The sequence below is a fragment of the Oratosquilla oratoria genome, chromosome 33, assembly GCF_046742065.1.
Source record: "Oratosquilla oratoria isolate Oo_2021 chromosome 33, ASM4674206v1, whole genome shotgun sequence".
In the NCBI taxonomy this organism is placed as follows: Eukaryota; Metazoa; Arthropoda; class Malacostraca; order Stomatopoda; family Squillidae; genus Oratosquilla; species Oratosquilla oratoria.
This window is the reverse complement of record NC_134809.1, coordinates 37041562-37053502: the sequence shown is the minus strand read 5'-3', so window position 1 is coordinate 37053502 and position 11941 is coordinate 37041562. Positions and strand designations below refer to the sequence as shown.

Sequence of the window (11941 nt, the reverse complement as noted above, 5' to 3'; positions counted from 1 at the left end):
TTACCCTTCCTTCTATTCCCCCCATCCTCCTAAAAATAAACAAATAGAATAAATGACAAAAATTAATGAACACATAGAAATACGTCTTTTCTTTGAACTTGGCTGTAATTAACGTTGATCAAAATAGATGCAGGTTCCGAATTGGCTATTTCTGGTCCTGCCGAAATATATATACCTATATGGCATGAAAAAAAGACCATGTCTTAGCGCCGTCCTGCACCTTTATATATCGATAACCAAAACATTTTAGGGCAGGTTTTGCTACGTTTCATTGGGATCTTAAGCATTCCAGCTGTGGCGAAAAGAAAGTCACACCCAGTGATACAGATCGAATGTAGCGTATAGTCTACATAGCGCCGGCGATATTGTCCTCTTAATCTAACAAATCATAACAAAGCTGGTCACAAATTCTTTGAGTTTTAACGAAAAACTCCGTCGGCTAGTTTTGCTTTGACATTCTGTACCTACCTTTTCTGTCTTCCATCTACCTTTCTTTGGAAAACTGTGTAATAAAGCGGAGTCAAATGAGGGATAGAAAAAGATTTCCTTTATTTATGGTTTGACCTTTAATTAAAAAATAAGCCAATTGAATAATTTTTGTTGTATTCAAAACATCATCTCATTTTATTTTGAACAATATTAAATGCAACTCCCAGAATCAATACATTTTATGTATACACCATAAATCATATATGCAACAAATATAATATACAAGCTCTGATAATGACACTGCTTTCACCACTGGAATAATAAAAAAAGGAAGGGGAGAGCAAATGTCCCCGTAGCTTGAGCCAATCACGAGATGTCTGCCTACACACTAGCAATTCGATTGGTGGAATTGAGCCATCAGGAACAAGACATTGAGTCTCTAGGTCAACAGCCATCGTATGAGTGGCCACTTCTCTCAGGTCCCAAATAGCCTAGCCTAGCAATGCACACAACAACCCAGCATGGACCACGAGGTCAGGACGGGACACACGTTACACGCAGTAGCAGTCAGCAACAGTAGCGTTGCTCAGTCTCTGGTCGGTCAAGTCATTACTACTGATGAGGGGTGGGAGGGTAGAGGGGGTGAGTGGGAAAGGGGTAGGGTGAAAGGGGGAGAATGAGGAAGTGTGTGAGGACGGGAGAGAGGGGGAGAGTGAGGGCGGGAGTGAGTGAGGGAGGAGGGGAGATAGGGAGAGAGGCGAAAAGAGAGTGAGAGAGAGAGAAGAGGGAAAGGAAAAGGGTGAGAGAGAGAGTGGGGGGAGGGAGGGGAGAGAGGGAGAGGGAAAGAGAGAGGAAGAGAAAGAAATATAGAGAGAGAGGGGAGAGAAGGGTGAGAAGGAGAGGAAAGGGAAAGGGAGAGAGGGAGGGAGGGAGGGAGAGAAGAGGGGGTGCAGCTACCGTTGTTGTTGTTCTTATATATGGGTGTTGTCAATGTCCAATACCTCGAGGAAAGAAGAAAGACTGACTCTAAGTCACTTAGAAATTGGTCCAATACGAATCGATTGTTTGGTGGACTGGAATCCAAGCGCAGCTCAACGGTAACGAAGAAGATGAAGAAGAAGAAGAAGAAAGATGAAGAACATGAAGACGAAGAAGAAGAAGAAAGATGAAGAACATGAAGACGAAGAAGAAGAAGGCGCGCGACACCACCGCCGTTGCAGCAAGAGTCTCCGCCAAGAACAAAACGCCTTCATCCACCACCACCAGACTTCCGCACCTGACGCCGATCTTCTGACCTCCTGATTCATGTCTGACATCGCACATTAAGGCCCAAAGTGTAAACAACACATTTTCACTGCTCTGTATAATCCTTTTGAATTTGAAAAAAAAAAGGTAAAGTTTCTACTTATGTACGGCTGACACCAGTTCAGCAGTTCAATGCACTGCAGGAAAATACGCAATGATCATGTGAAGTTTACACAGTGAGCTGGTGAACTACATATGAAAAAAGATAGAAAAAAAAATCTACATGTCTCGTACTGAAAAGATGAAACAGTTTGAACGACAGTCCTACAAGCTGGTATGATCATGGGGCTTTCTTCTTAAGCGGCTTTTATTCCATGGTTTATAGTACAAGGAGAAGAGCGCACAGCGAACAACTGTAACACAGAGGTCCTCGCCAGCCCAAAGACCAACGTTGTCGCCAGAGCCTTCTCGGAAGGTCGAGTTGGCTTTACCACCTGTGCCTTGTCAGGGTAGCTTCGCTGGCCCTTGGCACATACAAGGTGGCTCAAAGCCACAGACAGTACACATCTGGGGCTTATGGGAGGACCGGATCCGTATAAAGATGACGATAACATTATTTTGTGCGTTGTAGTGCTACGTGCCCAAGAAGGCTCATCCTTTTCTTCTCCCTTCTTCTGGCTGCCTGACTGGCGGCTCGTTTAGATCCCCATTCCGGCGGCACAGCCACCTCCTGACGACGCCATGACTCGCTCATTTCTGCATCAGACATCGTTACAATGGTTGTTCGCATTCCAATGTTCGTGTCAAGTTCACAATATCGACCATCGGATGGCCAGTCACATTACCTTTACTTCATTAAAGAGTCTTCCTTACATTTTACACCTTCAAGGTGCTCATTTTCTTCAATAGTGTTCGCTTTCAAGAAACCTTTGTATTTCTTAATCTCCAAATAGGTTCCAGCCTTTCCAGAATCTCCTCTTATTTTTGTTCCATGAAAAAGCTAACGCTATGCATTCTACAGAAGGGACCTCTAATTAATCTAAGGTATGTATGGTTCTGTCCCGGATGTCGTCATAACTCATGACCCCCAGCGGGAAATGTTTGACTATCACTAAGTGTTTTAAACATCAAAGTTAAGAATTACTTAGGGAATAATGCTGAAGATAGCACAAGAGTAGATTACACACGCAGCTTATGACTAACCACTATCTATGTACAAGGGCCTCGGAATCTCCTGGCCTATTCTTTTTCCCAACAAACAACCCCGAGGCTGGGTGGGCGGGAAGGGAACTCTGCAGGCTTCGCCCCTCCCCACCTCCCCTCCCCTGCCTCGTCCTGTGGGCGGAGTGGGGCGAGGCAAGAAGGCTCTCTTCCACCAGGTAACGACGACTACTCTAATAGAGCATGCATCCAGCCAGCCTTCAGCGGCTTACTGTACGTCGCCGAGATGACCTTCGTACGTCGCATCACCTTCGATCACCACCTGATCTTCATCCAACCACTGTCTCTTTCATTGTTGAGAGAACACTCCTTCATTGCCTTCGATGGTGTATGTCATGAGTTTCAATCTTACTGTAAGCTCCTCTTTCCTTCTTCCTTTTCTGTCCTCAGCCTGTCTGTCTTCTCTCATTTTCATCGTTCATTTTCTGTCGATCATTTTCACCCAGAGCACTCCTTTCTCAGCTCAACAAATATGAACTTCATCGCAAACAAAACAACATTTCTAATCCCCAAATCTCCGTAGTTTTCGACTCCCGCACTACTCTAAAGCCAAACCCTTGATCAGTCTTACAACCTAGGTATCTCCTTAAGATATCGAGATAATTGTGTCAAACATCTCTGGTCCTTGTCAGTTGCTTGGTCACTGCGAATGCGCTCAGCTCCACGGTTTTTTGCTGCCAAAAGCGAGTTAATGATCAAAACTCTTCTCCATCTTCTGTTTAGTTTTCTTTCACTCAGTCTGGTGCCGCATCTCCTGCGAAAAAGTAAAGTTATCATTTCCACGAAATTATCTACTTAGGATTGGTGGATCATAAATGGACACGAATCATGATGATTGGTTTTTCTTGGTGTAAAACACCACCGTGATACAAAATCCTCTAATTCATAAAATATTATTCCATACAACTTATATGCAAAGACAGCCTTATTGATAAGCCTGAGTAGTTCCCAAACATAGTTTTCTCATCCCATTACCGACATTGAGTATATTTGCAATTTTTTTTTGTCTCCCTCCCGCAGCAACACAATCAACGAGTAACTTACTTGTGCACCTTTCCCGGGACTACCAAGGTTGCCTCTCCTCTCGTACAAAAGAAGTTAGGGGCTTCACAAAGTGATGATCCACACAACCACAACTCGGGCAAGCTGCGCTCCTGCTGTAGTCACTGAAGAAGGCGGATCGCTGTTCCGGGGGTATGACAAACGAGTGGCACTTGTTACACTGGGGAAGGAAGAGAGAGCAAAATCAGAAATTCAGCTGCTGCACTGCTACTCAATACCAGATTGAGTAATAACCTGTGGACAGGGGGCAGGGACGACCCGTCATCCAGGAGGTGCTAAGATAAGAGGGAGGGTGGAGGGGAGTGGAGTGTATTTAGGGATGGAATGGGTGGGAATGAATTTATACCTTTTTCTTTTTGGCTACCTCCCTTGTAAGGGGGAAAAGCCTTGTTATATGTATGTATGTATGTATGTACTTAAGAAAACAAGTTTCTTCATAGCTGTTCCCACAACACAGCGCAAAAAGCAAAGATGAGTGTGAAAGGATCGAAACAAACTCTAAATCGTATCAAGAGCATATAATTACCTACAGATATAAATGGACATAATACAAATGCCATGAACTTCCCACAGAGCCAAATAGATACAGTAAAACTCGGAATCTTAAGATTCAGTTTGATAAACACCTAAGAAATTTGCTGTAACATAATTAAGCCAAATAATTTGTTACTTGTTCAAGCGCTATTCATTTATCCCTTTGTTCAATTTCATTTGGTTTATGCATCCAAACTCACTATACAGTCAAAGGTCTTCCGTGGGTTTTTATTTTTTGACACTGTATACAAGCGCAAACAGAAAAAATACAAACACACACCCAACATACAGATGAGCATGTTCATGTGCACGTGCATGTGTCCATAGGTGTGTACATCATGTGTGTGTGTGTGTGTGTGTGTGTGTGTGTGTGTGTGTGTGTGTGTGTGTGTGTGTGTGTGTGTGTGTGTGTGCGCGCAAGCGTCTATGTGTATGTGTGTGCATGTGTGTGTGTATCAGTGTGTATGTGTGCGTGTATGTGTGTGTGTGTGTGTGTGTGTGTGTGTGTGTGTGTGTGTGTGTGTGTGTATGTTTGTGTGTCTGTATGTAAGTACGTGTGTGTGTATGCATGTAAGTGTGTGTGTATGTGTGTATGTACGTGTGTGTGTATGTGTGTGTGTGCGCGCGCGCGCGCGTGTCTATGTGTATGTGTGTGCGTATCAGTGTGTTTGTGTGCGTGTATGTATGTGTGTGTGTGTGTGTGTGTGTGTGTGTGTGTGTGTGTGTGTGTGTGTGTATGTGTATGTTTGTGTGTCTGTATGTAAGTACGTGTGTGTGTGTGTGTGTGTGTGTGTGTGTGTGTGTGTGTGTGTGTGTGTGTGTGTGTGTGTGTGTGTGTATGTATGTTTGTGTGTCTGTATGTAAGTACGTGTGTGTGTATGCATGTACGTGTGTGTGTATGTGTGTATGTACGTGTGTGTGTGTGTGTGTGTGTGTGTGTGTGTGTGTGTGTGTGTGTGTGTGAGTGTGTGTGTGTGTGCAGTGTCATTGTATTTGTATATGTGTGTGTCATGTCAGTGTTTGTGTATATATATATATACATATATATATATATATGTATATATATATATATATATATATATATGTGTGTGTGTGTGTGTGTGTGTGTGTGTGTGTGTGTGTGTGTGTGTGTGTGTGTGTGCATGTGTGCGTGTGTGTGTGCATACGTGCGTGTGTGTGCGCGCGCGACCGCCAAATAGATACTCTTATCCAGTTTATAAGAAATCCCTGTGTAATAGAAAGGGTCAATAGTTTCCATTAATCCTTGAGGTTCTTGCATTATCTTTACCGCCAAACAATTCTATTCTACTGTCTGACGGACCTCTGGTGCGGGATGGATAGACGCACCGAGAAAGAATGCGGCGTCACAGTGCTCGCAGCAAGGGAACAAAAGCGAAGAACGGGCGGGCGAGCGTATGGTGAGGAAGCAAAGAAAATAAAGAAAATAATGGAGGCGAAAAAATAAACTGTTACAAATACAGAAATGGACGTGAGGTATATACATACATAATACCAAAGGCTTTTTCCCCTTTACAAGGGAGGTAGCCAAAAAAACAAAGGCTTAGAAACCACTCCCACCCATTCCATCCCCTACATACTTCACTCCCCTCTTACTCTCTTCCCTCCTTCTTATCTTGGCACCTCCTAGATGACGGGTCATCCCTGCATCTTGTCCATTGCCCTGGGTCAGAAGCAGTGTTGCAAGACACAGCACATCCACAGCAAGGCCGCCTCATTAAATCGGCGACCCCTCCTCTCCGTTCCCTCATGCAGAAAAGGAGAAGACGGGGAGAAATCCCTTCGGGCTGCGTCAATTCATTTCTCATCCATACTTCCTCACCCCCCCCATCACCCACCCACTCCACCTCATGCATCACAGCATCATCCATACACAACCATTCTCCATTCACCCCTATCTTCTGTCCTCTCCCGTCCTTCTTGAACAGACATTCCCCTCTTTCCCAATGTCCCTTTTACCCCATCCATCTCATCCACCTCTGCCTTCCACACCTCTTTTACTAGTCTTTCTTCACTCATTCTTTCCATGTGTTCAAACCATTCCAATACTCTTTCATCAACTCATCAACCCTATCTCCCAACTCCCTTTCCAACCCTGTTTTCCTCCTCACCTCCTCATTTCTCACTCTATCCAGCCTAGTAACCCCTATCATACTTCTAAGGTATCTCATCCCAAACACATTCAAACTCCTCTCTTCCTCCCTTATGTCCTATGTTTCTGTCCGTACAGTACAATCTCCTCTTAGTATCCATTCCCAAATATCTATTTATCATTACACTTTTTAATCCCCCAATGCACTCGCTTCTCTCAATCTACATTCTACCTCCACCCCCACTCCTCCCTTTCCTGTCACATTCGCACCCAAGTATCTAAAACTATAGGTAAAAAAAATAAAAAAAAAAAAAATAAAAAAATAAACAAATAAATAAATGAATAAATAAATAAAAGAGAAAAATAAGGAGGAAAAGAATCACGATGATGAAGAAAAGAGAATTGTGGAAAGGTTGGGCAATTTCCGATGCTTTTCTGGAAAAACAAAAGAAATATCTGCGATGGGGTAAATAGGACAAGAGATTCAAGGAAGAGCTCGAAATAAATGTGGAATATAAGGAGGACAACCTGATCACACACACACACACATACACACACAAAAGGTTAAAGGGAACGTGGAGGAAACATTTCGCCAGTTCACCTCACTCATAAATCGAACAAGCAACTGAAGAATAAATACTGGAAATGGAAGGGAAGGAGGTGGGGGGCTGCGACCTTGAAGGTGAGAGAATAAAGTGATAGGAGGTGGAAAGGGAAGGTAAAACATGGGACTAAGATTAAATGGGACAGAGTGAAATACTGACGAGGGGGTGGAAAGGGAAAGTAAAACATGGGACTAAGATTGAATGGGACAGAGTGAAATACTGACGAGGGGGTGGAAAGGGAAGGTAAAACATGGGACTAAGATTGAATGGGACAGAGTGAAATACTGACGAGGAGGTGGAAAGGGAAGGTAAAACATGGGACTAAGATTGAATGGGACAGAGTGAAATACTGACGAGGAGGTGGAAAGGGAAGGTAAAACATGGGACTAAGATTGAATGGGACAGAGTGAAATACTGACGAGGGGATGAAAAGTCATGATAACCAGGCAACAACTATCTTAGCGTTATAAAAAAAAAGGAGAACCAGAGGACTGGAAGAGTACGTGGTGCACATTTATAAAATTAAAGGAGGACATGGGGGAGAAAGTAAAAAAAATCAACTCTTTAAGCCTATTAAGCATCCCTGGAATGGCAGAATCCTAGTACTGGGGCAAAAGAGAAGACAGAAGAGGTGGGTGATAAACATAAAGATTTAAAAGGAGGTCAAGGAACTATACTTAGTGGCGTTCATGGACCTGGATATAGCGTATGACCGGGTAGACAAAGAAAAGCACGTGGAAAAAGGCGGCGAAAGGTGCATATATGTGCGGAGAAGAGGCTATATGGTTCAGGGTGGAGGTGGGATTAAGTAATGGGTGAGTTATGTCATCGTGGCATTTTCATTTGTATATGGACGGAGTAATGATAGAACTGATGGCCTGGGCAAAGCAGAGAAGTGGTCCTACGGGAAGGTAGGGGAACTGTTGTATAGTCAAGCGTATATGGAATCATCAGTGTCAGGGATTCTATGTCCTCACATTGTAAAATTCATTCACTTCAAGAGCACATATAGTTAATACCGCTGGACGACGTACATTTAAATTTCAATAGGAGTGTGGACACGCTTTTAGAGTATATCCGTCATACTACACAAGTGAATTCATCACACTCCATCAGTACCAAATGTGAGCGTTACAGTCTTCCCAACCCCAGAGTAGCTGTCAATTGTGTCCAACTGCCATACAACCAGTTCCAACGTGTGTGTGTGTGTGTGTGTGTGTGTGTGTGTGTGTGTGTGTGTGTGTGTGTGTGTGTGTGTGTGTGTGTGTGTGTGTGTGTGTGTGTGTGTGTGAGAGAGAGATTCACCTTCACCTTGGTCTTTGGATCACAGGTTGGACTCGTGATCGACAACTATTTCCCTCCCGCACACACACACCCAGCTCCCCGCCCACGAGTTGGAGTAACGGCTCGAAGCGCAGATATACTGAAATTATTTCAGCCCTGGGCAGGATTCGAACCCGGACCGCCGTAGTGACAGTCGGAGACTCTACCATCCTGTGTGTGTGCGTGCGTGCGTGTGTGTGTGTGTGTGTGTGTGTGTGTGTGTGTGTGTGTGTGTGTGTGTGTGTGTGTGTGCTCGCGCGCGCGCGTGGGCGTATAAAACTCCCTTCTTGATATCTCTCCCTACTCCGCTCTCTTAGCAGTCTCTCGGTTTCTCTTTTACCTTCTTTCATTTTCATTTTTCTGGACAGGAGTTTTGCACCGTGGGCGGGTCGCCATGACAAAGCGGCTGTAGCACGTGAATGATAGCGAACTGGTTATTAACTAAGACAGGTTCCACCTTTTCGCTGCGCAATGCCCCTCGACAAAATAATGGCGCGATATTGTCCAAAAGGATAGAAGCGCTGGTAATCTACAGTCCATAACAACCAACTCGGCAGAATGAAATAGTCTGGCGTTAGCTACATACATCAAATGTACAAGTCAAGAACGGCAGTGAAAGAGTTAATGCCTTACGTTCTATTCTCCTTTCTCACCAGGACCTGTATATCTCTTTTCGTTTTCAACTCTTCCGTTAGTTTCGAATTTGAGCAATGATCACTATTAAAGTCGTGCGTTTCCTCTCCATCCCCCCTCTAGACAGCCTACACGCAATACTTCCATACCTCATAACCCCAGCCCCTCCTTTTTTTTTTTTTATACACCCTTCTGTAGACATAATTCACTCAGTCTTTCCTTCCCTCCGCCTCTCCTCTTCCTTTTTATTGTTCCTTTCCTCCTCATCTTCTTCCTCCTCCTCCTCCTCGTCCTACTCTTGTTTCTCGTCCTCTTGTACTCCTCTTCGCCCTTCTCTTCTTCCCTCCTCATCCTTCCTCCTCCTCCTCATGAAAGCGCACTGAAGGTGATCTTCTGTTGGCCTAGGTTCGGTTTCTTCCTGGGCTATTGAACTGTTTGTTGTCCAGTATTAAGTAGATTCGGGGCTGCTTCGCAAACAAACCTTCCACTAAGACAATGAAAAGGGCGAGGAAAAAATACTCCGTTTCTCTACGGACTCCAATTTGAGATTTTGTTTCTCCGCAAATATCTCCACTGTGCTGGTTCGTCTTCTTGCACTTTCTCAAAGATACTTCTTCACTTTCTCTCTTCCATCTTTGTCTTGCCTCGATTACATTTTCTTGCAAGCATTCCTGCCACATCTTTGTTCGTATAACATAATCTCTAAGATCTCTTTAGTCTTTTCTCATTTATATTGGAGGCCTTTCAATCCTTTTTCCATTTACTTTAATTAGTTTTCAAAGGCCCTTCATGGACTGCTTACCTTACACTCTTTTATCATCATACTTCCTCTTTTTGCTCGCTCATTTTCTTTTCGTTCAATTCTCTCAACTTCACTCTTTCTCTAAGTTACTTTTCTTCATCTGCTCACTTGTTCCTCTACCTAGTTATCTACCTCTACGATCACGATTATTGTCTCACTCTAATCCATTTTCCTGCATTAATTTCTCATCGCCGCCTTCTCTCCATCCCTCTTGTACTCTCTCTCTACCTTCTCTTCCCAACTTTATTTTTATATTCTCTAGTTTCTGTTTCACTCCCTTTCTCTTCCATCGTATCACTTTTGACTAGCTCTTCGCGAGGCATCCACTCCATCGTCTGTCACCTCTGCCAGCCCCTTCTTGACACCAGAAATACTGGGACCACTTCTTCATCTCCCCGGTTTTGCTGTTCCCTCTCTGAGCTCTTGCCTTGTTTCCATTATGGCGACTATCGGCAGACTTTTCTCTACAATTGTGTGTCGCTAATGTTTTAAACTAGTGGGAAGGTAATACGTTATGGTTAGGTGAGAAGGGAGCCTCTTCACGAGAAAACAATAAACAAATAAGATAAGAGAGGAGAAAGATTTGAGACTATCAAAATGATCAGGAGGCGCGGCGGGAGTCAACGATGAAATACAAATGGGGTATAGAATATAGGGATTAAAATAATGATAAAAATAAAATAATAATAAAATAATAATAATAATAATAATAATAATAATAATAATAATAATGATAATAATAACACTAATAATAACAATAACACTAATAATAATAATAATAATAATAATAATAATAATAATAATAAAATAAAAGTGAAGACCTTTTTTGGCTAGTGAGTGAATTTGGTGGTGAGGAGCCTAAGCCAGGAGCCTAACAGCTGCGGGCGAAGTCGTCACCTTTGGCCTATGCGCTTGGGCTATCGGGGCATGTAGCAGTCATTGCTGGGAATCGGAGAGAAGTACAGGATTCGAGCCCAAAACTAGAGAAATGCGAAACCAACATGCTTCCGATTACATCAACGTAAAGTGGAAATGTAGATGCAAAGGTAAATATGGAAATCTAGGAAGATAAGGAAAGGAATATGAAGAGTACGCGGAACAGGAGTAAGACAAATGAGCCCTTTCATTCCTCTTCTGTATTTGTTCCTTTTGTTCTGTTTGCCGCCAGTCGATTCCACTTAGCCAATGACGGAAACACCCGGGGACGAAGATAGCGCTAAGACTAAGTGGTTGACGAGGCGAAGCAGGATGCAATACTTGAGTGACGAAGAACTATCTAAAGGATATTCCCACTGGACAGAGTTTTGCGAAAGGTGCTGAAGGAATGGTACATCTTGAATCCAACACGGGGAGGAAGAGGAAGAGGAGGAGGAGGAGGAGGAGGAGGAGGAGGAGAAGGAGGAGGAAGGAGAAGAAAGACTAAGGAAGGAGGAGTGTTTCATGGAGTGTCGGATACAGAAAAAAGAAGAAGAAAGGGGCTTAAAAAAAGTAGGCAAGGGCATGATAGCAGAGGGAGGGCAAATATGACAGTGGAGGGGCGAAGCGCAGGTCCAGTGCAGGGCGATCAATAAGGTGCTGCATGTGTCGAGAAGGATCGGGTCATTGCATGCATGCATGCGTTCCTCTTAACAGTGCACTCACCGACCTTCGTCCTTCAGAGAAGTCGCGTCGAGGTCTTTCGTGACCACTAGCTGCCATTTCATTACCACCACCGCCACCACCATTACCACCTAATCCACATGTTTAACTCTCCCGATTCCACCACTCTCCAAAAGTCTAGTCGTGGCACTTCGTGCATCTGGCAACTTCAGATACATGATCTTATTCTCTTTGGAGGGTTATTAGGTCCTCATACTGAGACCACACTAGTCAACTCCTTCACTGTGATGATGCACTTTGCAGGCACTGTTCTGGTTGACGCCGGATGAATTCGACTCGGGCCACTGTCTTGTGCTACGAGGGATTAAATGATATCCC

General features: G+C 43.8%; 1 protein-coding gene across 1 annotated transcript in view; it reads right to left on the bottom strand.

The window, feature by feature from the left end:
- Positions 1–542: 542 nt before the first annotated feature.
- Positions 543–11941, bottom strand: part of heca (hdc homolog, cell cycle regulator) — a 124689-nt gene continuing 113290 nt past the window's right edge. Inside the window, exons 5-6 of the mRNA XM_076172772.1 lie at positions 3940–4117; positions 543–3649 (exon numbers count right to left, since the gene is read on the bottom strand). Of these exons, the coding sequence (XP_076028887.1) occupies positions 3959–4117 (159 nt within the window). The 3' untranslated portion in view covers positions 543–3649; positions 3940–3958. The remainder of the gene's footprint in view (positions 3650–3939; positions 4118–11941) is intronic.